The sequence below is a fragment of the Bos grunniens genome, chromosome 2 (genome assembly GCF_055505025.1).
Source record: "Bos grunniens cultivar Pamir isolate PY7600 chromosome 2, Bosgru_T2T1.0, whole genome shotgun sequence".
NCBI lineage: Eukaryota > Metazoa > Chordata > Mammalia > Artiodactyla > Bovidae > Bos > Bos grunniens.
The window spans coordinates 51,351,086-51,379,023 of NC_141166.1; the positions used below are offsets into that span (position 1 = coordinate 51,351,086).

Genomic DNA, 27,938 nt, shown 5'->3' on the forward strand with positions numbered 1-27,938 from the left:
ATTGAGTCGGTGATGCCATCCAGCCATCTCATCCTCTGTGGTCCCCTTCTCCTTCTGTCCCTAATCTGTCCCAGCATCAGAGTCTTTTCCAATGAGTCAACTCTTCGCATGAGGTGGCCAAAGTACTGGAGTTTCAGCTTTAGCATCAGTCCTTCCAAAGAACACCCAGGGCTGATCTCCTTTAGAATGGACTGGTTGGATCTCCTTGCAGTCCAAGAGACTCTCAAGAGTCTTCTCAAACACCACAGTTCAAAAGCATCAATTCTTCAGCACTCAGCCTTCTTCACAGTCCAACTCTCACATCCATACATGACCACTGGAAAAACCATAGCCTTGACTAGACGGACCTTTGTTGGCAAAGTAATGTCTCTGCTTTTCAATATGCTATCTAGGTTGGTCATAACTTTTCTTCCAAGGAGTAAGCGTCTTTTAATTTCATGGCTGCAACCACCATCTGCAGTGATCTTGGAGCCCCCCAAAATAAAGTCAGCAACTGTTTCCACTGTTTCCCCATCTATTTCCCATGAAGTGATGGAACCAGATGCTATGATCTTCGTTTTCTGAATGTTGAGCTGTAAGCCAACTTTTTCACTCTCCTCTTTCACTTTCATCAAGAAGCTTTTTAGTTCCTTTTCACTTTCTGCCATAAGGGTGGTGTCATCTGCATATCTGAGGTTATTGATATTTCTCCCGGCAATCTTGATTCCAGCTTGTACTTCTTCCAGCCCAGCGTTTCTCATGATGTACTCTGCATAGAAGTTAAATAAGCAGGGTGACAATATACAGCCTTGACCTACTCCTTTTCCTATTTGGAACCAGTCTGTTGTTCCATGTCCAGTTCTAACTGTTGCTTCCTTACCTGCATGTAGGTTTCTCAAGAGAACAATTACCTTTGGAAAGAAATCTAAGTTATATGAGAAAAGTTACCTTGTCATTCTTTTGCCTAAATTAAATGTAGCACCACGGCTTTGCCTGACACACAGCAGCAGAACTTGAAGGGTTTCTGACATCCAAATACTGGTATTTGATTTTTTATATGTGTTACCTTAGCATTAAGGTAATTTTTATTTTTAAAACACTGAAAAATTTTCAAACTTTGTATTACCCTTACCCGTTAATGTAGCAATTTCATAAATAGTATCTTGCCAAATTCCTACTGATTTTATAACTATATGGAGCTTAAGTTTATAAGTAAATGTACTTTGACACTCTGGTATCTTTTTAACGTATTCTGACCTGAAAAATTGAAAGACTGAAGGCAGAAGGAGAAGGTGACGACAGGATGAGATGGTTGGATGGCATCATGGACTCAGTGGACATGAGTTTGAGTAAACTCCGGGAGTTGGTGATGGACAGGGAGGCCTAGCGTGCTGCAGTCCATGGGGTCACAAAAAGTCAGACATGACTGAGCGACTGAACTGACTGACCTGAAAAAAAAATTCTTGAGAAAAAAAATTTTTCTTGAGAGTAACAAAAGCTCTCAGAGTGGATAGCTACACAGATAACCATGGTTCTTTGTAATTATCTTTCATATTGTCTACCATTTATCTGGTTGGTTTCAGTTGCTTGGAACTTTGGCTTGTGTGGTCCTTTTGTGTGTGTGTCTGTGTGTGTGCACATGCTCTGGTTTCTGAGGTGGCACAGTGGTAAAGAATCTGCCTGCCAATGCAAGAGACTGGGTTTGATCCCTGGGTCGGAAGATCCGATGGAGTAGGAAATGGCAACCCACTCTAGTATTCTTGACTGGAAAATTCCATGCACAGAGGAGTCTGGCAGGCTATAGTCCATGGGGTTGCAAAGAGTCGGACATGACTGAGCACACAAGCATGCATGTGTGTGTTCAGTTGCTAAGTCATGTCTGACTCTTGCGATCATAGCTTGCCTGGCTCCTCTGTCCATGGAGTTTTCCAGGCAAGAATACTATAGTGGGTTGCCACTTCCTACTCCCAAGAATCTTCCTGACCCAGGGATTTATCTGCATCTCCTGCATCTGACAGACAAATTCTTTACAACTGTGCCACCTGGGAAGCCCCTGTCACCTTTTAATGTGCATTAGAATATGTAAGTTGGCTATAGAGACTTTCCTTAGTAAGTTGAGATGCAGCCCAGGAGATTAATAAGCACTCCCAGGTAAATCTGGTCAGGTTGTTTGAGGACCACTCGTGATAGCGTGCTTCAGGTTCTCAGTCCAGATTGCCCACAACGGTGCTTCTGAAGAACAGTGGAGAATGTTAAGTGCAGAATTTTCTTAATGCATAAGATTGTTGCAACATAAAACTTACTCCCATTTCCCACATCTATTGTCAGGAAAAAAAAAACTTGAAAACTACATTTGGTGGCCTAGCTTTTCATTAAATAGACCAGTCTCCTATCTAGTCATTCCTCAAAATACAGACTGTAAGATATGGGCTTAGCTTTGAGAACAGAAGAGATGCTCATTTGGTGAGGTGTGTTGTTGGACTTGCATAGTTCATTCTTGTCACTTACTGAATAAGTTCCAAGGGATGATGTTCATACATCATTAGCCAGCAACTGTTTATTATGTGGCCTAGATCAGAATCATTTCAGATTAAGTTGCAGTTGTTCTGTCATATTGAGCATCCATTCAACTATTGAGTGCTCTTTGTCATATACCACCAAAATCAATGTAGAAACCATACTGTAATATTATACAAAACAAGTAGACAAATTATAAGAAACCATATCTGGAAATAATTTTGTAAAATAATTAAATTTAGTGTTACATTTCATTTGTTTTACTTGAAGCGATATAGTTCAAGGGAGTATTTTTGGCAGTCCATATTAAGGCAGCCCACTCCAGTGTTCTTGCCTGGAGAATCCCAGGGACGGGGGAGCCCGGTGGGCTGCTGTCTATGGGGTCGCACGGAGTCGGACATGACTGAAGCAACTTAGCAGCAGTAGCAGCATTAACATAATTATTATAAATTTGACATTCAGCAGGTTCATTGACCTGAAAATGTAAACATGGGCATTTTATGAAGTACTGAACATAAAGTTTGAAGTCAGTTTTTTTGTAACATACTAAGTAAGAAATGGGTTTGTAATTTATCTTTTAACATGCTTTAAGTTCTGTATATCCTAAATAAAATCAGCTTTTTTTTTTTCATCTTTTTTTAGTCTCTGACGTTAAGACTTCAAGACTATCCATCTTTGTCTCATCTTGTTGTTTATGTACCATCTATTCATGGAAGTAAGGTAACAACCAAGAGTCTGTTATCAGAATGTTTCTGGGATACTTATGCTAAATATTTAAGTCATTTTTTGATACATTCTTCAGCATAGCACTTATCTAAAACATCTAAAATAGTGGCTGGGTTGGTGATCCACCTAAGACTGTTTAAATCATTGAGATCATCTACTCTGACTTGAACTAAGCAGAATAAATCCAAGTCTCTTTGTTTCAAGTAGGAATTATTTCCACTTTATCAGTCTTTCAAAATATGTTAATTATTGAGTACCCTTTTATGTGCAAAAACTCTGTGCCAGGAATCATAGGAGGCACACAAAAGAGGAGGACATGAACCATGTTCTCAGAAAGCTTATATACTGTTGGTAGAGGGATAGAAATATATTTCATAGCCAGGGGAAGGGTGAAAATGAAAGAGGTACCCAAAAATGTATAATACAAATCAGAATATTGCAAATCCTTGAAAAACGTTAAAAGGGGAGTATCGCTGACTGATAAAATCAGAAAAGACATTAGTTTCAGGTGATATTTAAAATTACCTTAAAGGATAGTTAGTGTTTTTATAGATAGATTGAGTATTCAAGACCTGGGCTCTCTACTTTGGGAGCCATTAGCACATGTGACTATTTAAATTAATAAAACTTAAATAAAAGTAAAAAATCAGATCCTTAGTTGTATTAGCCATATTCCAGATGCTCAATAGTAACATTATTGCAGAAAGTTATAATGAGCAACACCTTTGAGACATAAATAGTAAAACCAGAACATGGAAGGTGTAGGGTATGTTTGGAAAATAGTGAATAAGTAAATAGTTTTAAAAGGATAGCTACCATGGAGTGAAGTAAGCCAGAAGGAAAAACACCAATACAGTATACTAACGCATATATATGGAATTTAGAAAGATGATAACAATAACCCTGTGTACGAGACAGCAAAAGAGACACTGATGTATGGAACAGTCTTATGGACTCTGTGGGAGAGGGAGAGGGTGGGAAGATTTGGGAGAATGTCATTGAAACATGTAAAATATCATGTATGAAACGAGATGCCAGTCCAGGTTCAATGCACGATACTGGATGCTTGGGGCTAGTGCACTGGGATGACCCAGAGGGATGGTATGGGGAGGGAGGAGGGAGGAGGGTTCAGGATGGGGAGCACATGTATACCTGTGATGGATTCATTTTGATATTTGGCAAAACTAATACAATTATGTAAAGTTTAAAAATAAAATAAAATTTAAAAAAAAAAGAAAAGTAGTGGGAGAAAAGTCTGGAAAACTAGTTCATGGCCATATTGTGGAAGTCTTCATTGGAAGATTCAGAAGCCAGAAGGGAACCAAAAGGTTTTTCACCATGGTAGTAATGGGATCAGAGCTATTTGTTTTGGACAGTGAATCTATTTTTGGTATAGGATGGATTAGAAACAAGACAGACCAGGCACCTGTCAAGGGGTTTTGCAGGCTTGTAGTCATGCAGTGGAAGTAGAAATAAAAGGATGGTAATTCTTGAGAGAAGTAGGCAGGGAAAGAAGGTGGAGGTAAAAGACCCTTGCCACATTTTACCCAACAAACTTACTTCAACATCTAACCTAAGTGTGCCCTGTTTTCCTTTTCTAGACTACTCCAATAACCTCTTGCTACTGCTGAGTCCCATATTTTGTTCATAAGTTCTTTGAGGAATATTTTACACTGAATTATAATTTATGTCTTTATTGCCATCCCATAGTATGAACTTATTGAGAGTAAGGACTAAATGGGTTTTACTCTGCATCCTAAACCTTTAGTGAAGTGAAATCTTTAGAGACCACCACATACACATTCAAAATGTTTCTTGAATAAAAAAGTTAATGAGATTTGGGGCCAAAATCACTAGAAATATTCAAAGGAAAAAAGAAAAGGGGATGTAGTTAGGAGTCATCTCAAAGATTGAGTTTCACAAGTACCTTGTAATGGATTCATTGTTTTGTTTTGCTTAGCTCAAGTGAGAGGTAATTCAACATCTTCAGTACTAAAAGCTCTCTTTAAGGGTTTTTTTTTCAGGTAAGTTGGTTTTGAATGAATTTAACATCTTCCCAAACAAGACCTTCTCTGGTTATTCCAGGAAATTAATGAGCCTTTCTCAAATAGCCAGTCTTAGCAGCCTAATAAATACTTAGTGGACACTCTTTGGAAAGTAACACTGCTGACCCTAGTTGTTGCACACCCAGTCTCACAAGGACAGTAACTTAGGTCTGTCATGATTTCTATGTGTCTGTTACAACCCATCACCAGAAGGATACATGTATTTAAATAGGCAGTTTGAAAGCTTTTTGAGTCAACTGATTGTCTTAATATAGTTTTCCAAATGTAAATATGGAATTACCTGCATTTTTTAATGACAGAAAACAAAATTAAGTCCATTAGAAATTTACTTATCTGTATATTTCAGAGACAGACTCATGAATTCTTTCTTGGATAAAGGTTTATTCCGTAAAGAAATGGCCAAATTTTTAAAGTAATAATAAAATTTGTATTATTTTAATTACCTGCTAAAGTGATTAAAAATTTCTTCCTATCTCAGGCAGTGTCTCAGCTAAAGACACCTATAAAAATATAATGAATAATTGTGCTCAATAAGTGATTTCTCTAATCTTATAATGACTGTTTTCTATAATGGAAATATCTGACAGTATTCTTTGCCTTCTAATTAAAGAGGGAAAAATAAAAGCAGAGCTCCTTAGTAAATTTTTTTTTCTTTTGCTTCCCTATGTGTGTGCATTCTGATAGCATCTTCCCTCATCTGTTTTTCATTTTCAAAAACAATCAAAATTCCACCCAAACAAAATAACACAGTTTAAAATACAGTCCAAGATGTAGTACTGGAAAAGCCTGAGATGGACCCCACTGGCTTTTTACTTAACTGTGCATTGCAAACTACTTGCTAGCTACAGTTAGGCATCAGATTAATTTCTTCCTCAGCTTGTATAGATTAGAGTCATTTAGTTGGATTGTAGAAACAATTTTAATGAAACTCTTCTATTATAGACAGCTGAGAATGAAGATCCTTACACCACTGTGGACATGTTATTAAACGAGAAATGTCATTATGGAAATTGCAGTGATGGAGATGTCACATTTTAGGTTTACTTTTTTTTGAGATAACATTTCTTTTTCTTTGTACACAGTGAACCTGTTTTCTATTTACTATAATCACTGTTTAGCCTCATGTAAGATTAGACATAATCTTATATGAATAGCATTAAGCATCTGTAAATGAATGACAGTATGTCTCCAAAAGCCTTTTGTAGTCTAATTAGACTGTAGAAACATAATAAATATGGAAATTTTTAAAAGAACAAAATCACATTTTATTTTGACTGAAAGTATTCGGGGATATATTATCTAAATTCCTAATTAATCTTAACTTTTGCTCTTAATGTTTTTATCCATCGTTTATGGTCCCTGTCTTCTACAAACACCAAAAGCAAACTACAAGAAAACTGCTGTACATCTGCTCTTATAGATAACGACCCTCTAATAATTTATTAAGATTTTTCACCAAATTTTTGTAGCTTAGCATCTCTCCTTGAGGAATTCAGGCCCTCTAAATATAGCTTGAGAGTTGGACTGTAATAGACAATAGAATACCTTCTTCAAAAATGAAATTTATAGATTTTTATTTTCTACTCAAATATCAAGTGAAGATATTTTACTATAAATTTAATTCTGTTTTTTCCTAATAAATCAGTGTTCTATATTCCAGTTTGTTGTAGATTGTGAATTCTTTAAAAAAGAGACAAGATCCATACAGCTTCCTGTAACTCATCTTTTTTCCTTTGGTAAGTACTTTGATTTTGGAAAATTTTTTTTTTTTTTCAGTTTTTGGCTTCACTGGCTCCTCATTGCTGCGTGGGATTTTCTCTAGTTGCAATGCATGGGCTTCCCATTGTGGTGGCTTCTTTGTTGCGGAGTATGTGCTCTAGGTTTGCGGTCTTCAGTAGTTGTGGCTCATGGGCTCTAGAGCATAGACCCAACAGTTGTAGTACATGGGCTTAGTTGCTCTGAAGCACATAGGATCTTCCTGGATCAGGATCAAACTTGTGTCTCCTGCATTGGCAGGGAGATTCTTTACGACTGAGCTAACAGGGAAGCTGGATTTTGGAAACCTTAAGAATTGTTTTTCTTTTTGATAGAGTGTTGATTTGTTTTGCCAGTTAGTTGTAATAATGCAGAGCCTTGTAACATTTTTTGTGTGTATTTCTAGTATAGTTCTTAGAATAACCATGTGATATGACTCAGTGGTTTGATTCTTATTTAGATCTTCTACCCATCTTTTTATTTATTTTTTTTTTTATTAAGCTGCAAAGCTATTTGTATATTTTGGAGATTAATCCTTTGTAGGTTGCTTTGTTGGCAGACATTTTTATCCCATTCTGTATGTTATCTTTTCATTTTGTTTATGGCTTCCTTTGCTGTGCAAAAGCTTTTAAGTTTAATTAGGTCCCATTTGTTTATTTTTGTTTTTATTTTCATTACTCTAGGAGGTAGATTAAAAATCTTGCTGCAGTTTATGTCAAAGAGTGTTCTGCCTATGGTTTTCTCTATGGGTTTTATAGTGTCCAGCCTTACTTTTAGGTCTTTAATCCAGTTTGAGATTTTTTTGCATATGATGTTAGGGAGTGTTCTGATTTCATTCTTTTACATGTATTGATAGCTGGCCAATTTTTCCAGAAAAAAGTAATGAAGAGATTGTCTTTTTCCATTGAATAATCTTGCCTCCTTTTTCATAGATGAAGTGACTATCGGTGTGTGAGTTTATCTCTGGACTTTCTGTCATGTTCCATTGATCTATTTTTCTGTTTTTGTGCCAGAACCATACTGTTTTGATTACTGTAGCTGTGTAGTATAGTCTGAGGTCAGGAATCCTGATTCCTCCAGCTCCCCTTTTCTTTCTCAAGATTGCTTTGGCTGTTTGTGGTTGTCTGTGTTTCTACACATATTGTAAAATTTTTTGTTCTATTTCTTAGTAAAATATCATTTGTAATTGATAGGAATTGCATTGAATCTGTAGATTGCTTTGAGTAGTATAGTCATCTTCATAGTATTGATTCTTTCGATCCAAGAACATGTTGTTATCTCTCCATCTGTGTTGTCTTTGATTTCTTTCACTGGTATCTTATAGTTTTCTGAGTACAGGTCTTGAAGTTCTGTAGATAGGTTTATTCTTAAGTATTATAATCTTTTTGTTGTGATGATAAATGGGATCTTAGAGGAAATGCTTTCAGTTCTTCGTATTTGCTGTGTGTTTGTCATACATGGGTTGTTTGACATACAATATGTTTGTCAACCATACATATTGAGGTATGTTCCCTCTATGTCCACTTTCTGGAGAGTTTTTACCATAAATGGATTTTTAATTTTGTCAAAAGCTTTTTCTGTATCTGTTGAGATTATCATATGGTTTTTATTCTTCAGTTTGTTAGTATGGTGTACCACATTGATTAATTAGTATGTATTGAAATGATCCATTGGTTGTTGAAATGATCCATTGGTTGTTATTTAGTAGCATACTATTTAGCCTCCATGTGTTTGTATTTCTTTTTTATAGTTGTTTTTTTCCTGTATTATAATCTCATAGCATTGTGGTCAGAAAAGATACTTGATATGATTTCAGTTTTCTTAAATTTACTGAGGCTTGATTTGTGACCAAGACATGATCCATCCTAGAGAATGTCCCATGTGCACTTGAGAAGAAAGGATATTCTGTTACTTTTGAATGAAACGTTTTTACACATCAACTAAATCTATCTGGTCTAATGTGTCATTAAATGCTTGTGTTTCCTTGTAATTCCCTGTCTGTCCATTGGTGGTGTTGTTCATCAGTTGCTCATTTGTGTCCAACTCTTTGCAGTCCCAGGGACTGCAGCACGCCAGGCTTCCCTTGTCCTTCACCATCTCCCGGACCTTGTTCAAACTCATGTCTATTGAGTTGGCAATGCTATCCAACCATCTCATTCTCTGTCGTCCCCTTCTCCTGCCTGCAATCTTCCCCAGCATCAGGGTCTTTTTTAAGGAGTCAGTTCTTCGCATCAGGTGGCCAAAGTGTTAAAGTTTCAGCTTCAGCATCAGTCCTTCCAGTGAATATTCAGGATTGAGTTCCTTTAGAATGGACTGGTTGGATCACCTTGCAGTCCAAGGGACTCTCAAGAGTCTTCAACACCACAGTTCAGAAGTCCATTGGTGTAAGTGGCTGTTAAAGACCCCCCACTATTATTGTGTTACTGTCGATTTCCTCTTTTACGGCTGTTAGCATTTGCCTTATGTAGTAAGATGCTCCTATGTTGAGTGGATAAATATTTACAATTGTTATATCTTCTTCCTGGATTGATCCCTTGATCATTATGTAGTATCCTTCTTTATCTTTTGTAACAGTCTTTGTCTGTGTTGGGCCTATCAACATTTTAATAATAAAGATGTTCTTTCTAAAGTCTTTAGGGTATGAGTCAGACTAAAAAGGTTTTTAAGTACAATGTTTAGCTTCTGATTTCCTTTTTTGAAAAGCAAACTTTTAAATTATTTCTTACCTCTTGTTAGAATTTGTAAAACATGCAAAAGATAGTCCATCTTTCTTGTGAAGAAGGTTAGCACAATGAATGGTATTTCAAATTAGAGTAAGTAAAGTGTGAAGGACACTTCATATCAATAGTTTTTCTCCCATTGTTCATTTTCAGTTGCCTTAAATTCAGTGCTGTATTTTAAAATACTGATTACAACAGGTACTTCATTAAAATGGTTTGTAGTTGAATGTCTAAGCAGTGTGTCTTAAAAGTGATTTATTAATCACAAATTGATGGTACACCTTCTATTTAAGAAATTTGTTTACATGTTGATCAAATTTCTTACATCTGTTTTCTTAAATTCAATTATTGATCCTGTAAAATAGTTATGAGGACGCAACATTATGAAAAAACTGGTTATGTGTTTTAGCTGGTGCTAAATGTGCCTGACAGAATCTTAACATCATATAGTATTTATTTTTTAATTATTAGCATTTTAGTGATATACTTGGTAATTATTTCAAGCCTTTTCTGTCTATTGCACAATGGTGGTTTGTCCTATTTTCTCTTTTCAAAGAAGCATCTGAACACTTGTATTTGCATATTCTTATCCAAAGGCATTCACATCTAAGTGGGTGTAATTTTTTAAATTGATTAAGATGTTTTTCAAAAAAAGAGAAAATAGCTACCAAGAAAGCATACCTTTTTGAAATTGGAAATATGTAGTGATTTTTTTAAAACACATAAATGTTATTGAAAGTCTTTAAAAAAACTAAAAATAGAGCTACCGTATGACCCAGCAATCTCACTCCTGAGCACACACCCTGTTGTGCAGTCACACAGTCGTGCCTGACTCTGCAACCCCAGGGACTGCAGCATGCCAGGCCTTGCTGTCCCTCACCATCCCCCGGAGTTTGCCCAAGTTCATGTCCATTGCGTTGGTGATAACACCCAGACAGCTCATCTTCTGACACCCTCTTCTTCTACCCTCAATCTTTCCCAGCATCAGGGACTTTGCCAGTGAGTTGGCTGTTCATATCAGGTGACCAAAATACTGGAGCTTCAGCATCAGCTTCAGCATCAGTCCTTCCAGTGAGTATTCAGGGTTTATTTCCTTTAAGATTGACTGGTTTGATCTCCTTGCTGTCCAGGGATTTCTCAGGAGTCTTCTCCAGCACCACAGTTTGAAGGCATCAATTCTTTGTCACACTGCCTTCTTCATGGTCCAGCTCTTATAACTGTATGTAACCACTGGGAAGACTATATGGACCTTGACTATATGGACCTTTATCAGCAGAGTGATGTCTCTGCTTTTCAACACAACTGTCTAGGTTTGTAATAGCTTTCCTGTCAAGAAGCAATCATCTTCTGATTTCATGGCTGCAGTCACCATCTGCAGTGATTTTAGAGCCTACGAAGAGGAAATCTGTCACTGCTTCAATCTTTTCTACTTCTATTTGCCATGAAGCAATAGGGCCCAATACCGTGATCTTAGTTTTTTTAATATTTAGTTTTAAGTTGACTTTTTTCACTCTCCTTCACACTCATCAAGAGGCTCTTTAGCTCCTCTTTGCTTTCTGCCATTTGAGTGGTATTATCTTTATATCTGAGGTTGTTGATGTTTCTCCCACATATCTTGATTCTAGCTTGTAACTTATTCAGCCTGGCATTTCTCATGTTGTGCTCAGCATATAGATTAAATAAACAAGATGACAACAGACAGCCCTGTCGTATTCCTTTCTCGATCTTGAACCAATCAGTTGTTCCATACAGGGTTCTAACTGTTGCATCTTGACCCATATACAGTTTTCTCAGGAGACAGGTAAGGTGGTCTGATGAGCTCCTGATGAGAGATGGTATTTCCATCTCTTTAAGAGCTTTCCTCAATTTGTTATGATCCACATAGTCAAAGGCTTTGGCATAGTTGATGAAATGGAGGTAGATGTTTTTCTGGAATTCACTTGTTTTCTCTATGATCCAGTGAATGTTTTTGGCAATTTGATTTCTGGTTCCTTTACCTTTTCTAAACCCAGTTTGGACATCTGAAAGTTCTTAGTTCATGTAATGCTGAAGCATAGCATGCAAGATTTTAAGCATGACCTTGTTACCATGGGAGATATACCCTGAGAAAACCATGATTCAGAGAGGCACATGTACCGCAGTGTTCATTGCAGCACTGTTTACAATAGCCAGGACATGGGAGCAGCCTAAATGCCCATCGACAGATAAGTGGATAAAAAGTCTACAAATGGTAAATGCTGGAGAGGGTGTGGAGAAAAGGAAACCCTCTTGCCCTATTGGTGGGAATGTAAATTGATACCACCACTATGGAAGACAGTACGGAGATTCCGTAAAAAAAACTAGGAATAAGACCACCATATGACCCAATAGTCCCACTCCTAGGCATATATCCTGAGAAAACCAAAATTGAAAAAGACATTTGTACCCCAGTGTTCATTGTAGCACTGTTTACAATAGCTAGAATATGGAAGCAAGCTAGATGTCCATTGACAAATGAATGGATGAAGAGGCTGTGATATATACAATGGAATATTACGCAGCCATAAAAAGGAACGCAGTTGAGTCAGTTCTAGTGAGGTGGATGAACCTAGAGTCTATTATACAGAGTAAAGTAAGTCAGAAAAAAGATAAATATTGTATACTAATGCATATATATGGAATCTAGAAAGATGGTAGTGATGAATTTATTTGCAGGGCAGCAATGGAGAAACAGGCATAGAGAACAGACTTTGGACGCAGGAGGAGGTGGGAAGAGAGAGTGAGATGTATGGAGAGAGTAACATGGAAACATATTACCATATGTAAAATAGATAGCCAGTGGGAATTTGCTATATAACTCGGGGAACTCAAACAGGGGCTCTGTATCTACCTAGAGGGGTGGGATGCAGAGATGGGAGGGAGGGTTAAAAGGGAGGGGACATATGTATACCTATGGCTGATTCATGTTGATGTTTGACAGAAAACAACAAAAGTTTGTAAAGCAATTATCCTTCAATTAAAAATAAAAAAAGATGTGGTACATACACACAATGGAATCCCACATAATACACAATGGAATAATTCAGCTATAAAAAGGGATGAAATTGGGACATTTGTAGTGGTGTGGATGGACCTAGAGTCTGTTGTATAGAGTGAAGTAAAGCAGAAAGAGAAAAACAAATATTAAATAATATCACATATATATGGAATCTGGAAAAATAGTACAGATGAACCTATTTGCAGGGAAGAAATAGAGACACCGACATAGAGAAGAAACATGTAGACACAGTGGGGAGGGTAGGACAAATTGAGAGAGTATCATTGAAACATATATGTTACCATATGAAACATAGAAAGCTAGTAGGAAGTTGCTGTATAACACAGGAAACTCAATCTGGTACTCAACCTAGAGGGGTAGGTTTGAGAAGGGGAGTGGAAGGGAGGTTCACGAGGGACGGGACATATGTATACATGTAGCTGATAAACTTTGGTTGTTTAACAACAGCAAAATTAATACTATAAAGCAATTATACTCCAATAATAAACTTTTAAAAATGAATAAAGTCATTATAAATGTTCTGTTTTTGTCCAGAATTCATTGAATGAGGATTGAATTTTTAGGAGTCCATTCTTCCATACCAAAAGCAAGAACCTATAAACTCTTTCAATATCAAAAATCTGTTGGCATTATTTAGACATTGTTTAAAGTCATTACTTTTGTACTTTAAAAAAAAATTTTTTTTGGTATTCTAAGTAATATAGTCTTTTAATTCAACAGGATTGTCTTCAAGGAAAGTGATATTAAATACAAGTGGTCTGTTCTATAATATAGAGCTTCTGAACTTTGGACAGGTAATTAATTATCTTGACAATAACAAGGACTTGATTTCACTTTACTGCTTAGTTAAACTTATAAACCTGTTTTTTTGTTTTTTTTATTTGTGGTCAAACTCTGTTAGATATACCAAGCTTTTAAAATCAACGTGGTAAGCAAGTGCTCAGGAGTCAAAGGTAAGTATATTTTCTGAAAAAATAATTTTGTCATTTGAAGAATCTTTAGGTCTTCTTCAGTGGAATTTTCTGTAATACTTATTTTTCCATATATGTAAATTAATATTTAATATATGATAATAGAAAAGCTGTTTATACTTCCAATTAATTTAACATAGCCCCTTTTTAACAGTAAAAATATTGATCAGTTTTAAATATTTACATTTAAAAAATACTGTATATCTTGCTGTCCTATTGCAATAGTAATTGACATTTAGCTGTTTAATTTTTTCCAATTTCTTAGTACTTCCCATATGTTCTAATATCTTTTTGTAGGCCTAATTAAACATTATTATTAAAGAATTCTCCCTAATTTCTTATCATGTGATATAACTCTTACTGATTATTTCTTAATGAAATGAGTAATTGTATAAATGCAGATATCAGCATGCCTATGTGCATGCTAAGTGACTCTTTTGCAACCCTATGGATTGTAGCCCACCAGGCTCCTCTGTCCATAGGATTCTCCAGGCAAGAATACTGGAGTGGGTTGCCATGCCCTCTTCCAGGGGATCTTCCCAACCCAGAGATCGAACTCACATCTCTTATGTCTCCTGCATTGGCAGCCAGATTCTTTACCACTAGCACCACCCGGAAAGCCCATCTATAGTTATGTATCACAGTAGCTTATATAACATTTAGTAATATAAAGTTAGTAATACATATTTCCTTTATGTTTTTACAGAAGAAATTACTAGTATCTATAAACTTCATATTCCCTGGTCTTATGAAGATTCACTAACCATTGCACAGTAAGTAAATCAAAGAATTTACCTTAAACTTTGGTGTTTTTGAATAATACATATTTTACTTTGTTTATTTAAATCATAGTAAAATTTTAGTGAAATTATTATAGTACCTTTTAGTAAAATACAGGTTTCCTTTATGTAGCATTGTGCTCATAAGATAATACATATAACATTATAACATATAGTATTCTTATTTAAGCAGTGTAGAATTTAACCTTACTTGCATCAAACAGGAACCCCTTTCCACCCTCTCCCCCAACTCCTGTGTGTGTCATCTAGCTTCCTTACAGTATTTCATTGTGTGGTTCTGAGTATTGACTTAGCCATGGTTATTTCACAGCATTTTGTATTTAAAAATTCATTGTTTATATTTTCAGGGTTCCATCTTCCACTGAAATTTCTGTGAAACTCCATATTGCTCAACCGGATAATGACAGCCATGTAGCATTACTAAAAATGTACACATCATCAGACTGTCAATATGAGGTAAGTTATATGTTTGCTTAATTTTTAAGATTTAGTTATAGAATAAACTGGAAATACTTGGATTCCTTTTTAGAACTTTCTTAGGGTAAACCAGAATTAGTAGGTCAAGTGAATAGAATCTGTCCTACAACCAAGCTTCAGTTTGACCTATACTATGAGTTATTTTAGATTTTTGGAAGTTATCGGTGCTTTGATGTCTTGCTTTGTGTTTCTAGCACTGAAGGATTCTTCAGGGATGTAATGGTTTTCAACTTGTGCCTTCGTGTTTCTAATACTATAGAAATAGGAAGAGCTGTGTTAGTAATTCGGCTCCAAATACTGCATGCTGTCAGATGTCCATGTTTTAACAAATATTTTATTTTCAAAAAAGTCCAAATTTAGATATTTTACAATTTCTCTATGAAAGATATATTCCCTTTTCCCAGACTTTCTAATATCTAAGGAGGTATATTTATGGTAGAGATAATTAATGAACAGTGAATTTCTTTTTAAAATATTGTTTTTGCTCAAATTTTACTACATGTGCTCTCTTTGTTCCTGGTATTATATTATGTGAAACCTATTTTTATTAAATTTACTCAGAAGTGGTTTTGCTTAGCTTTTTTTAGTACCGTACAATTGTAGGTTTGAGATTTTAAAGTACAGGTTACATAGAAAATTGATTAATTTACTTAATTTTTCAGCAAATAAATGTATAAATTCTGGATTCAGTCATTCAATGAATTCCTTTAGCTTGTATGATCTGGTCATAAGATATTCCAATTAATTAACTATATTAGTTAGTAAAAATTTACTCATGTATCATAGCATTCATCCAATCGAAAAGAATTTGATTAAGGGCAAAGTTCTGAACAGTAAACTGCAGTTGATAGAATTTAAATGTTGATGGTTTGGAGAATTCTTTTCAGATCTTGAGTACCTTTAGGTTCATCATTATAACAAAGTAGTGATTGTGATTGTTGTAGAGAGCTCATTTAATAAAATGTGAGTATAGGAAAAATAACCTTTATAAATAATTGTTTTTTAAACTAGGTGACAGTTAAGACTTCCTTTTCACAAATACTTGGACAGGTAAGAGAGCCTTCTTGTCAGTTATTTATTGCCTTGTGAATACATACTCTAAGACAGAAGTTGTAAGCATTTCTGTAAAGGACCAGATAATAAATATTTAGGCAAATTATATATAGTGTCTTGTTGCTGCTGCTGCTGCCACTACTTCAGCTACTTTTTTCTTCTTTTCTCTCACTTTAATAAAATCTGAAAGCCATTCTTGGCACAAAGTCGATAGTTGGCCACCCCTGTCTTTAAGGTGATACTTTCATGTTTGATACTTCCTAAAAATGAAAATTGCTTCCTGATTTTTAAATGAATGTTATATTAAAGTTTCTTGTTTCTTATACTATGCTATTCATATCCCAATATAATCTGTAAGTTCTATCGTATAAATGAACATTTTCAAGAATTTTTTGTGTCGTGCATGCTCAGATTGTAAAAGTAATTTGTATTAAAAATAAACATATTGAAAAATTCATTTGGGGAGTTTCTTTAAATGATTTGTGGCTTCCCTGGTGACTCAGGTGGTAAAGAGGCCACCTGTAATGCGGGAAACCTGGGTTTGGTCCCTGGGTGGAAATATACCATGGAGAAGGGAATGGCAACCCACTCCAGTATTCTTGCCTGACAAATCCCATGGACAGAGGAGCCTGGTGGGCTACAGTCCCTGGGGCCATAAAGAGTTGGGCACAACTGAACGACTAACACTTTCTATGATTCATAGGCAAATAGTTTTACAAAAATAACATATCAAGTCATAGAACTACTACAGTATATTCAACATCATTTTAATTTGCAAAATTGTACAGCCTGGACATAAATAAGTAATAGTGATTTGTCAGAGAAATTATAGTTTTAAAATTCACTAAAAATTTTATTGTATCATTACTTTCACTTTATTTTTTGGTTTGTAATGTTTTGCAGTATAGGCATGGCAGATTTTTTAAGTCATTTAATTCTATAATTATCTGTTCAGTCATTCAGTTGTGTTCAACTCTTTGCGACCCCATGGACTGCAGCACGCCAGGCTTCCTTGTCCTTCACCAACTCCCAGAGCTTGCTCAAACTCATGTCCATTGAGTCTGTGATCCCATCCAACCATCTCATCCTCTGTCGTCCCCTTCTCTTGCCACCTTCAATCTTTCCCAGCATCAGGGTCTTTTCAAATGAGTCAGTTCTTTGCATCAGGTGGCCAAAGTATTGGAACTTCAGCTTCAGCATCAGTCCTTCCAATGAATATTCAGGACTGATTTCCTTTAGGATTGACTGGTTTAATTTCCTTGCTGTCAAGACAAGAGTCTTCCAGCACCACAGTTCGAAGGCATCAATTCTTCAGTGCTCAGCCTTTTTTATTGTCCAGCTCTCAATCCATACTACTGGAAAAACCATACCTTCGACTAGACAGACCTTTGTTGGCAAAGTAACATCTCTGCCTTTTAATAATGCTGTCTAGGTTTGTCATAGCTTTTCTTCCAAGGAGCAAGCATCTTTTAATTTCATGGCTGCAGTCACCGCCCACAGTGATTTTGGAGCCCAAGGAAATAAAATCTGTCACTGTTTCCATTGTTTCCCATCTATTTGCCATGAAGTGATGGGACTGGATACCATGATCTTAGTTTTTTTAATGTTGAGTTTTAATCCAGGTTTTTCACGCTCCTCTTTCACTTTCATCAAGAGGCTCTTTAGTTCCTCTTTGCTTTCTGCCATAAGGGTGGTATTATCTGTGTATCTGAGGTTATTGATATTTCTCCCAGCAATCTTGATTCCAGCTTGTGCTTCATCCAGCCCACCATTTCACATGATATACACTGCATATAATTGATGTACTCCTTTCCTGATTTGCTTAATAAACATATCTTATAAAAAAGTTTGCAAAAAATTGCTACACAATTGTATATTTTCTCTTTTATGCATTTGATAAAAATTTAGATAAACATTTCTAATATACCATATATTCTTAGCATTTATTTTACTTAGAATTTTTATGCCCATTACTGGAGATATCTTTGTGGTTGTGTCAGAAAATGTATAAAGTGAAGAACAACAGGTTTATTTCATGTAAAAGTATGCTTATGTCATTAACATTAACATTCAGAAATTGCCCATTTGTCTGTTTTCTAGGTAGTTAGATTTCATGGTGGAGCACTTCCTGCTTACGTCATATCTAGTATCCTTCTTGCTTATGGAGGACAGTTATACTCTCTTTTCTCAACAGGTAAGAATGTTTCTATTCCTCTCTCCCTCTCTTCCTTCCCTAGTGCTTCATTACTAATTTTTTTATCCTACACGTAGCTAATGAGGACCCATCAATTTCCTTGTTTTTATTGGGGTAAAATTGATTAACAATGTTGTGTTAGTTTCAGGTATACATCAAAGTGGTTCAGTTTTACATATACATGTAGCTATTGTTTTGCAAATTCTTTTCCCATTAAGTTGTTACATAATATTGAGCAGAGTTCCCTGTGCTATACAGTAGGTCCTTGTTGGTTATCTATTTTAAATAAAGCAGTGTGTACATGTCAACATCAGTTTCTTGAAGATTTCACAACCCTTCTCTCTCAAGTTTATAGGCGTTTGAGATCCTCTTTAAGTTTTAAGAGGTGCCCAAGAAAATTACTTACTTGTATTCTGCATTTTATACCCTTTTGTCTAAAGTTTATTCTCTCTGTTCTGAGGATCTCTTAAGAGATAGAAACTCATTGACAGGGCTTTTGTTCTCCATTCTATTCCCAGTGTCTGACTGGGGCCAGGAACATAGTTGGAAATCAGCATAATATTTGGACTGTATCAACTGTATCAGTTAGGTCCTGGTACATTGAATGGAATAACTGAGATTTTAGTTGAAGGGATTGTTTCAAAGGTATGTGCAAGGAAAAGGGAAACCAACAACAAATGATAAAGTACCAAATTAGCAACAAAGCCATCTGATACTTCTAGGTACCAGGACGAATGAGGGAGCAAACCTGGAGAGCTGTAGGAAAAAGTAACAGTACTGCACCTGAGCCTTAGGTACAGAAATGCTGCAGCTGCTGTCAGTGTGTGGTCAGCAGGGAGAAGGCAGGGAAATAAATGCACTAACTTTATTTCCTTCTCCCCTCCTAAGTGCTAGTGATTGTCATTCACTGAACCCAGCTAGAAGCCAGTTCATAAAAGTCAGCCTCTCAGAATTCAGAGCAAAGTAAAGGGTAGAAAATGGATCTGGAGAAGAAAACATAGACCGTACAGTATATCGGACAAAGTCCTTTCTAGCGTACAGTAAAAAGGGTTTCTGTGGTGGTTCAGAGGGTAAAGAGTCTACCTGCAATCTGGGACACCCAGGTTCAATCCCTGGGTCGGGAAGATCCTCTGGAGAAGGAAATGGCAACCCACTCCAGTATTTTTTCCTGGAAAATCCCATGGGTGGAGGAGCCTGGCGGGCTGCAGAGGTCACAAAGGAGTCACATGAGTCAGACACGACTGAGCGACTTTCACATACAGAGTACAGCAGTTAGAACAGTTTCCCAGGAGCCTTGTGCACTCGCTGGGCTTGGGCAGTAATAATCCAAGAAGGTAGAAGAGAAGAAAACAGAGTGGAGCCGAAACATACAAAAGCAGCCCCAAAATCCCCTCCACTATTTCCATATTGGCAAATCCTTTCATAGCTACTCATTTCCTTACAGTGATTTTTTGCCATTTTAAATCTGCCTTTAGTGTTCATTTTAACTTATCTGAATCTTATTTATTTTATCTTAAAATCTTATCTTATTTTAACTGATTAAACTTATCTTCCAGGATGAAGGAAGCAACATTTAGTGTGATCTAGTCAGACCCAACCTTTTGATTAAAAGATTATTCTGGCAATATTACATCTCCTATGCTGCTGCTGCTGCTGCTGCTAAGTTGCTTCAGTCGTGTCTGACTCTGTGCAACCCCATAGACGGCAGCCCACTAGGGTCCCCCGTCTCTGGGATTCTCCAGGCAAGAATACTGGAGTAGGTTGCCATTTCCTTCTCCAATGCATGAAAGTGAAAAGTGAAAGTGAAGTCGCTTAGTCGTATCCGACTCAGCGACCCCATGGACTGCAGCCTACCAGGCTTCTCCGTCCATGGGATTTTCCAGGCAAGAGTACTGGAGTGGGGTGCCATTGCCTTCTCCAACATCTCCTATACTTGAGTATAATTTTTTTTCAAGAGACACCTCATTCTTCTTAATTTCAAGTGACTTGAAAATTTATTTCAACCATTTAGGATTTGTATCTAGGTAGTCCACAGAGACCCCAAGGATATATGATATTGATTAGAGGATTTGAGTATGGGATTGTGTCTCAAACCAATTAAAGAACCAGAAATGCTTATCAGAAATCACCTGTAGATCATGCTCACTAGAATGGCTATAATAAAAAAGATGATAACAAATTTTGGTGAGGATTTGGAGAAATTAGAATCTTTTTGCACCGTTGGTAGAAATGTAAAATGATACAGCTATTTTGGAAAGCAGTTCCTCAAAAGGTTAAAGAGAGTTGCCATATGACTCAGCAACTCTACTCCTGTGTGTAGACCTAAGAGAAATGAAAACATGCATCCATACTAAACTTGTACATGGATGTTCAGAGGAGCACTATTTATAATAGTCAAAGAATGGAAACAACCAAAATGTCCATCAATGATGAATGGATAAATGTGCTGATATTTGCTACAACATTGATGGATCTTGGAAATACGCTAAGTTGAAGGAGCCAGTCACAAATGACCACATAATGTATGATTCCATTTTTATGACATCCTCAGAGTAAGCTAGTCTTTAGACATATAAAGTAGGTTAGTGGTTGCCTAGAAATGGTGACTCATTGGAGGTTACAGTTAAGGGGAACTGTTTCTTTGGGAGAAATGAAAATGTTTTAAGACTGACTGGAGTGGTGAATGCACACTCTTTGAATGTACTAAAAACCACTGAATTGTATATATTTCAAATGGGTTAATTTTGAGTTGGGAGAATTATATCTCAGTAAAATTGTTTTTAAAAAACAGCTCACCTGTGGGGCTTTATAAAAATACGCATGATGAAACCATAGCATCAGCTTCCTGAATTTGTTTCACAAATGATGATTGAATATGTACTCTTGTCTGAGAACCACTAAATTAATATTTGTATGGTATATTTATGTTTTTTAATTTTTAATTGAAGTATAGTTGATTTATAATATGCTAATTTCTGCTATACAGCAAAGTAATTCAGTTATTATACATATATACATTGTTTTTTATATTCTTTTCCATTTTGTTTAGGATATTGAATATAGTTCTCTCTGCTATACAATAGGACCTTGTCGTTTATCCATTCTATATATAAAAATTTACATCTGCTAACCCCAGACTCCCACTCCATCCTTACCCCAGCCCCTTCCTCCTTGGCAACCACAAGTCTGTTCTCTGTGTCCATGAGTCTCTTTCGTAGATAGGTTCAGTTGTGTCATATTTTAGGTTCCACAAACAAGTGCTATCATGTGGTATTTGTTTTTCTTTTTCTGTCTTACTTCACTTAGTATGATAATCTCTAGCTGCATCCATGTTGCTGCAAGTGGCATTTTTATTCTTTTTTATGGCTGAGTAATATTCCATTGTATATATGTACCACATCTTTATTCATCTGTCAACGGACATTTAGGTTATTTCTATGTCTTGGCTGTTGTGAATAGTGATGCTATGAACGTAGGATTGCATGTAACTTTTTGAATTAGAGTTTTGTCTAGCTATATACCCAGGAGTAGGATTTCTGGATCGTGAATTCAGTTGCTCAGTCATGTCTGACTCTTTGTGATGACATGGACTGCAGCACACCAGTCTTCTCTAGCCATCACCAACTCCTGGAGCTTGCTCAAACTCATGTCCATTGAGGCAATGACGCCATCCAACTGTCTCATCCTCTGTCATCCCCTTCTCCTCCCACTTTCAGTCTTTCCCAGCATCAGGGTCTTTTCCAGTGAGTCAGTTCTTTGCATCAGGTGCCAAGAGTATTGGAGCTTCAGCTTCAACATCAGTCCTTGCAGTGAATGTTCAGGACTGATTTCCTTTAGAATTGACTTGTTTGATCTCCTTACTGTCCAAGAGACTCTCAAGAGTCTTCTCCAACACCACAGTTCAAAAACATCAATTCTTCAGTGCTCAGCTTTCTTTATGGTCCAGCTCTCACATCTGTATGACAACTAGAAAAACCATAGCTTCAATTAGACAGACCTTTGTCGGCAAAATAATATCTCTGCTTTTTAATATGCTGTCTAGGTTGGTCATAGCTTTTCTTCCAGGGAGCAAGCATCTTTTAATTTCACGGCTACAGTCACCACCTGAAGTGATTTTGGAGCCCAAGAAAATAAAGTGCGTCACTGTTTCCATTGTTTCCCATCTATTTGCCATGAAGTAATGGGACCAGATGCCATGATCTTCATTTTTTGAATGTTAAATTTTAAGCCAGCTTTTTCACTCTCCTCTTTCACTTTCATCAAGAGGCTCTTTAGTTCTTCGCTTTCTGCCATAAGGGTGGTGTCATCTGCATATCTGAGGTGATTGATATTTCTCCCAGCAGTCTTGATTCCAGCTTGTGCTTCATCCAACCCAGCATTTCGCATGATGTACTCTGCATAGAAGTTAAGTAAGCAAGCTGACAATGTACAGCCTAGACGTACTCCTTTCCCAATTTGGAACCAGTCTGTTGTTCCATGTCCTGTTAGAACTGTTGCTTCTTGACCTGTGTACATTCTACATATGATTCTGGATCAGAGAGTAGTTCTGTTTTTAGTTTTTAAAGAACCTCATACTGTTTCCCCTAGTGGTTGCACCAGCTTCCATTTCCACCGACAGTGTAGAAGGTACATTGTTTTCTCCACAGCCTCTCTAAAGTGCAAGTTCCCTCAGTCATGTCCAACTCTTTTTGTGACCCCGTGGACTGTAGCCTGCAGGGCTCCTCTGCCCGTGGGATGTCCCAGCCAGGGATCTGGGAGTGGGTTGCTATTTCCTTCTCCATTTCATCCTCTCTAACAATTATTATTTGTGGAGTTTTTAGTGATTGCCATTTTGACCAGAATGCGGTGGTACTTCATTGTAGTTTTGATTGTATTTCAAATTAGAATAATAAAGACTTTTGCTTTCTCACATGTAATATGGTATTCTTGTAAACAATGCAGGATGTAATATGTCTCATATTTAATTACTGTGAATTCTCTACTACATATATATATTTTTAATCACTAGGTCATTGCTTAGAATATGCTACTATGTTGGATAAAGAAGCCAAACCATACAAAGTTGATCCTTTTGTAATTATGGTTAAGTTTCTGTTGGGGTAAGTTTTATTATCTGTGATAATGATTTTTAATTTTATGTATACAATATTATGCTTGGCTCCAATACGGAGCATAAATTTTCATACAGATGAGACAATTGACTTGTTTTATTAAATGGAATTTTTCTCTTAGGCAAAGGCCTAGTAAGCATATCAACGTTTACTTCAGTAGTTTAACTATTTCAAAAGTATTTATTGAAAAGTAATTATTACAGTATACACCCATAAATATACCAGGACTTTAACATTTCCAAAAGAATGTATACAGTCCATGCTGTTGGGGGATCCCAGATTTATGAGCACACAGTGCTGTAAGATACTGATGAAACAGTGCCTCAGAACACTATTTTTATTACTTCCCATACAAAGTATATTTTAGATGTCTTTACCCTACTTAACATTGCATTCTTAATTTATTCTGATTTTTTTTTGGGGGGGGATTAAGAAGCATTACTTAGATGTCTTTTCTTCTGTTGTTATAACTAGCTATTGTCTTTATAACTTAAAAAAAAAACATTTATGACTCAATACAAGGATTACTAGAGAACAGTTAAACTGCTTTGAGATTTAAGACTCAGATCTTTGAAGATCAGTAGACTCACTAGTTCCTTATAAGGAACTGAAGTTAGTTTTTTCAGGATAATTACAAATTAAATACCATGGAACTTTGGGGACTCTAGTGAATGGTCGAATGCTTCAAATGTTAAATCCTTGAATGAGAGTTGTTGATTTTTTTGCTTTTATTGTATCATTTGCTTTTTGTTTTGTTTTGTTTTCTTTTATCCACAGATATAAATGGTTTAAAGAATTATGGGATATGTTACTGTTACCAGAATTAGATGCCATCATTTTAACTAGTCAGAGTATGTGTTTCCCCCTTGTATCTTTGATTCTTTTTCTGTTTGGAACATGTACTGCCTACTGGGGTGGCCTACTCTCTTCTACATCTGTGAAACTTCTTTCTTCATTGTGGCTAGCTTTGAAAAGGTAAAGAATGAGTGACTAAAATCTTTCTTATTGCTCTTAACGTAAGAAAAAAATCGTATTCTGATAGAGAACCTTAGGATTACTTTGCTTTCACTAAAATATAATGTCTAAGGAAAAATGTGTAAGTAGCAAAAGATCGGGTTAGTGTTCAAACTTATGTTTCTGTCATAGATAATGATTTATTTCAAGTTAAATGCTACATTTGATTTTGACCATAGTGTTCAAGATGGTCAAAAAGTCAAAAAAGTTTAACAGAGTGCACAAGTATTTTTAAATTTCACTGTTTAAATCTTTTCAAGGGGAAAGTGTTTGTTTTCTGGCAATGATTTTACGTGGTGGTTTTTAGTCAAGTCTGAGAGCAAGAGACTCCAATCTTGATATGTAGGATCAGATTAGATGAAATGTGTAAGAGTTCCAAAAGCATTACCTAGAGTTTTATTATGATCCAAAGACATGGTTTGAAGTTGCTGGTAGGTTTTTCAGGTAAACCAGTGATGTAGTTTCTGTTAATTAACTCTCCTCATGATACTTCTTCCTCCACTTCTTCTAAAATGCTTCTGACATTAACATCATAAGATGTCTGAGTGACCTTGAGACTTTAAAAACAGAAAATGATTTCTTTTCATGTCAAGATCAGAATTGTATGGTACAGAGCCTATAAGTAATAATTATCTTTAACAATATTTTTTCTCTTTTAGTACTGATACTATCCGTAGTATATCTAAATGCAAGAGAAACTACCACAGTATATAACAGAATTTTAAAATATGTGACATCATCATCTTTATTTTAAAAAGCTTTACTATTTACCTTATAGTAATGCTTGCAGATTAATAAGGAGAAGCTGACAGAGCACTATACTGTTTTCTCCTTAATTGTGACTGTTTAAATAACTGTTAATATGCTTTTAAAATCCTTATTCTTGTTATTCCAGGCCCTCTGAACTTCCTAAAGATATCAAGATAATATCACCAGACTTGCCCATTTTGACAATTATTTTTATCCTCATTAGCTGGACAACTTGTGGAGCCTTTGCCATACTTCTTACTTATCTTTACTATGTGTTTAAGGTATGTCAAATCAATAAAGCGAGAAGGCCTGAGTTGTGTATCAGGCAGGCATAGAATTACCCATAGTTGTTAAAAATTTTTTTTCAATCACTGCTGCAGTAATATTCTGTTATATACCAGGCTTATGGGTAAAGTTGTTTTGTTTTGTTTTTTTTAACATCTTAACTATTTCAGATATATGAAGTTAACTGTAGAACTGAAGTTAACTAATCTGAATTGAGTTTCTGTGTTAAAAAACAAAGGAGGAGATATAACCTGTTTCACATTACTTGATGGTTTAGCAAATAATGTTAACTTTTTGAAAAACATTCTCCTAGAGCAGTTTGTTCATAACTTTTCTTTGAACATGGATAATAGACAAAATAAATGGTTATGTCAATGGGATCAAGTTGTTGGTCATGCTGAAACATGTAAAATGTTACAAATGTTCCTGAAGAATCGTATGACAATGATAAAAATAATTAAGTTGGTAATTTTACTGAGGAAATGAAAAACGCTTCTAAAAAGATTGTCAGTTTTACAGGAAAATTCAGGTTTATATAACTGCATGAGCTCCACATTAACCTTATATAGAGTTAGTTGATATCAGAAAGGATAATAATTTTTTTCCTTTTTTTTTTCTAGCAAAGACTTATTTGCATCTGCATTTAATACAAATGAGCTTCCCTGGTGGCTCAGACTATAAAGAATTTGCCCGCAATGCAGGTGACCCAGGTTCCATCCCTGGGTCAGGAAGATCCCACGGACAGAGGAGCCTGATGGGCCGCAGTCCTAGGGGTCACAAAGACACAGACACAACTGAGCGACTAACACTTTATCACTAAATACATGCCATTATAGATTACTTTCAGTTTTCAAAGGAAAAGTATGACCATCAGAAAAAACTATTCAGAATTGTTTTTATTTATAAATATAAATTAATTTGATTTATAAATACAATATTTTTAGTTTTTTAGGTGAATATTACAAACAACTGACACAGTAAGAAAAACTTTCTCAAATACTTAAGCACAGCTAATAAATTTGTAGACTTTCCCAGGTTCTTGTAAACATTTTACCATCCTATATAATTGAGTTTTGATTTTCAAAGATTTAGATTATATATCACTTGTTGAGATGTTTATACTGTGCTGAATATAATCAAATTTTTGACTTACATGACATTCTAAGTTGCGTTAGCAAGGCACTATTCAAGCATATGGTCACACAGTGTAAAGACTAACATTATATCCTAACCCCAACATACTCTGTGATGTTTTATTTGTTTCTGATTTTTAATCCATGATAGCAAGCACATGTAGCTATTATTTATCTTTTCTAAAAGAATGTTTTTAAATGTTGAAATGGATTTTTATTTATTTAGATTTTTAAAACTTCAAATTATAATGCTCAATTTCAATAAAAATGGTTGTTTTTTGTTTCAAAATAAAAGTAAAATTAATGTCTTTTCTTTTTCATAGATTGTTCATCTGCAAGCCAGCCTAACAACGTTTAAAAACAGTCAGACTGTGGTAAGTTTTATTTTCATAGCTCTGTAGAACATGGAAAAACATAAAAGTTTATTTAAAAAACAAGTTAGAAATTTACAATATTTAGAAGTTTACAATATTTGAATTTAAATAGCTTTAAGAAAATTGAACGTAATAAATATTAAAATGAGACTTAGAGATTGTCATTTAGTTTGATGTTAGTGCTTAAGTTGCTTTTGTTATTACAATTATCTCTTAAATTTTATTTCAAGTAATTACTTAGAGGATATATTCTTAGCAGTGGAAATAACAAGTCAATGGAATAAGTTTTATAACTGACAACTGCTTTAAAATACTTTCAAATAAGATAATTTCAGTATTTTATATCAGTTTGGTAATGAAAAACTGTATTCAGCTGTTCGATAATTGAGTATGATTCTAAGTAAATTAATACATAATTTTACTTAATATCTCAATTTTATTGCTTTATAGAATCCCAAACACTCTAGAAGAAGTGAAAAAAAATCCAATCACCATAAAGACTCTGCAGTACACCATCTCCGCTTATCTTCCAGTGATGCTGAAGATAGTCTTCGCATGCACAGTACTTTGATTAACTTATTAACATGGATTGTATTACTCAGCATGCCATCTTTAATTTATTGGCTAAAGAATCTTAGGTAAGTTTTATTTATATAGTTATAATTTATGTGGTTTAAATGATAAATATCTGTAAGTAGAGACTTGCAAGATTACTAATGATTCATAAAACTTTCACAAGAACAAGAAGCTTTCACCTGAAATTTATTTTTAGCATATTCACATTTTCTCTTTTTCCATGAGAATATAAACTTCCCTAAAATCTGCCCAATAGGGGGGAATTCTATTTTATTTACTTTTCCTTTCACCTTTTTTGAGTCTAGAAATACGTGAAAATGTGCTTTATTTTGCTGACTTGAGGTATTCATAATGTTAGTGCTTTAATTTTTCAACTTATGATCAATTTTATATTAAATTG

At 35.5% G+C, this 27,938-nt stretch overlaps 1 protein-coding gene across 12 annotated transcripts in view; it reads left to right on the plus strand.

Moving 5' to 3' along the window:
• PGAP1 (post-GPI attachment to proteins inositol deacylase 1) overlaps positions 1-27,938 on the plus strand; it is a 79,762-nt gene that overhangs the window by 41,928 nt on the left and 9,896 nt on the right. For 6 of the 12 annotated variants that reach the window (XM_086347937.1, XM_086347926.1, XM_086347974.1 and 3 more), the window contains 13 exons: positions 3,139-3,216; positions 6,949-7,024; positions 13,521-13,594; positions 13,702-13,753; positions 14,478-14,544; positions 14,919-15,027; positions 16,060-16,098; positions 18,202-18,295; positions 23,304-23,394; positions 24,184-24,381; positions 25,316-25,451; positions 26,912-26,962; positions 27,413-27,600. In XM_086347937.1, coding sequence (XP_086204063.1) covers positions 3,139-3,216; positions 6,949-7,024; positions 13,521-13,594; positions 13,702-13,753; positions 14,478-14,544; positions 14,919-15,027; positions 16,060-16,098; positions 18,202-18,295; positions 23,304-23,394; positions 24,184-24,381; positions 25,316-25,451; positions 26,912-26,962; positions 27,413-27,600 — 1,253 coding nt within the window. Of the gene's footprint in view, positions 1-3,138; positions 3,217-5,182; positions 5,247-6,948; positions 7,025-10,745; positions 10,835-13,520; positions 13,595-13,701; positions 13,754-14,477; positions 14,545-14,918; positions 15,028-16,059; positions 16,099-18,201; positions 18,296-23,303; positions 23,395-24,183; positions 24,382-25,315; positions 25,452-26,911; positions 26,963-27,412; positions 27,601-27,938 lie in introns of those variants that run through there. The other 6 variants (XR_015144560.1, XR_015144554.1, XR_015144549.1 and 3 more) reach the window with 5 other exon arrangements.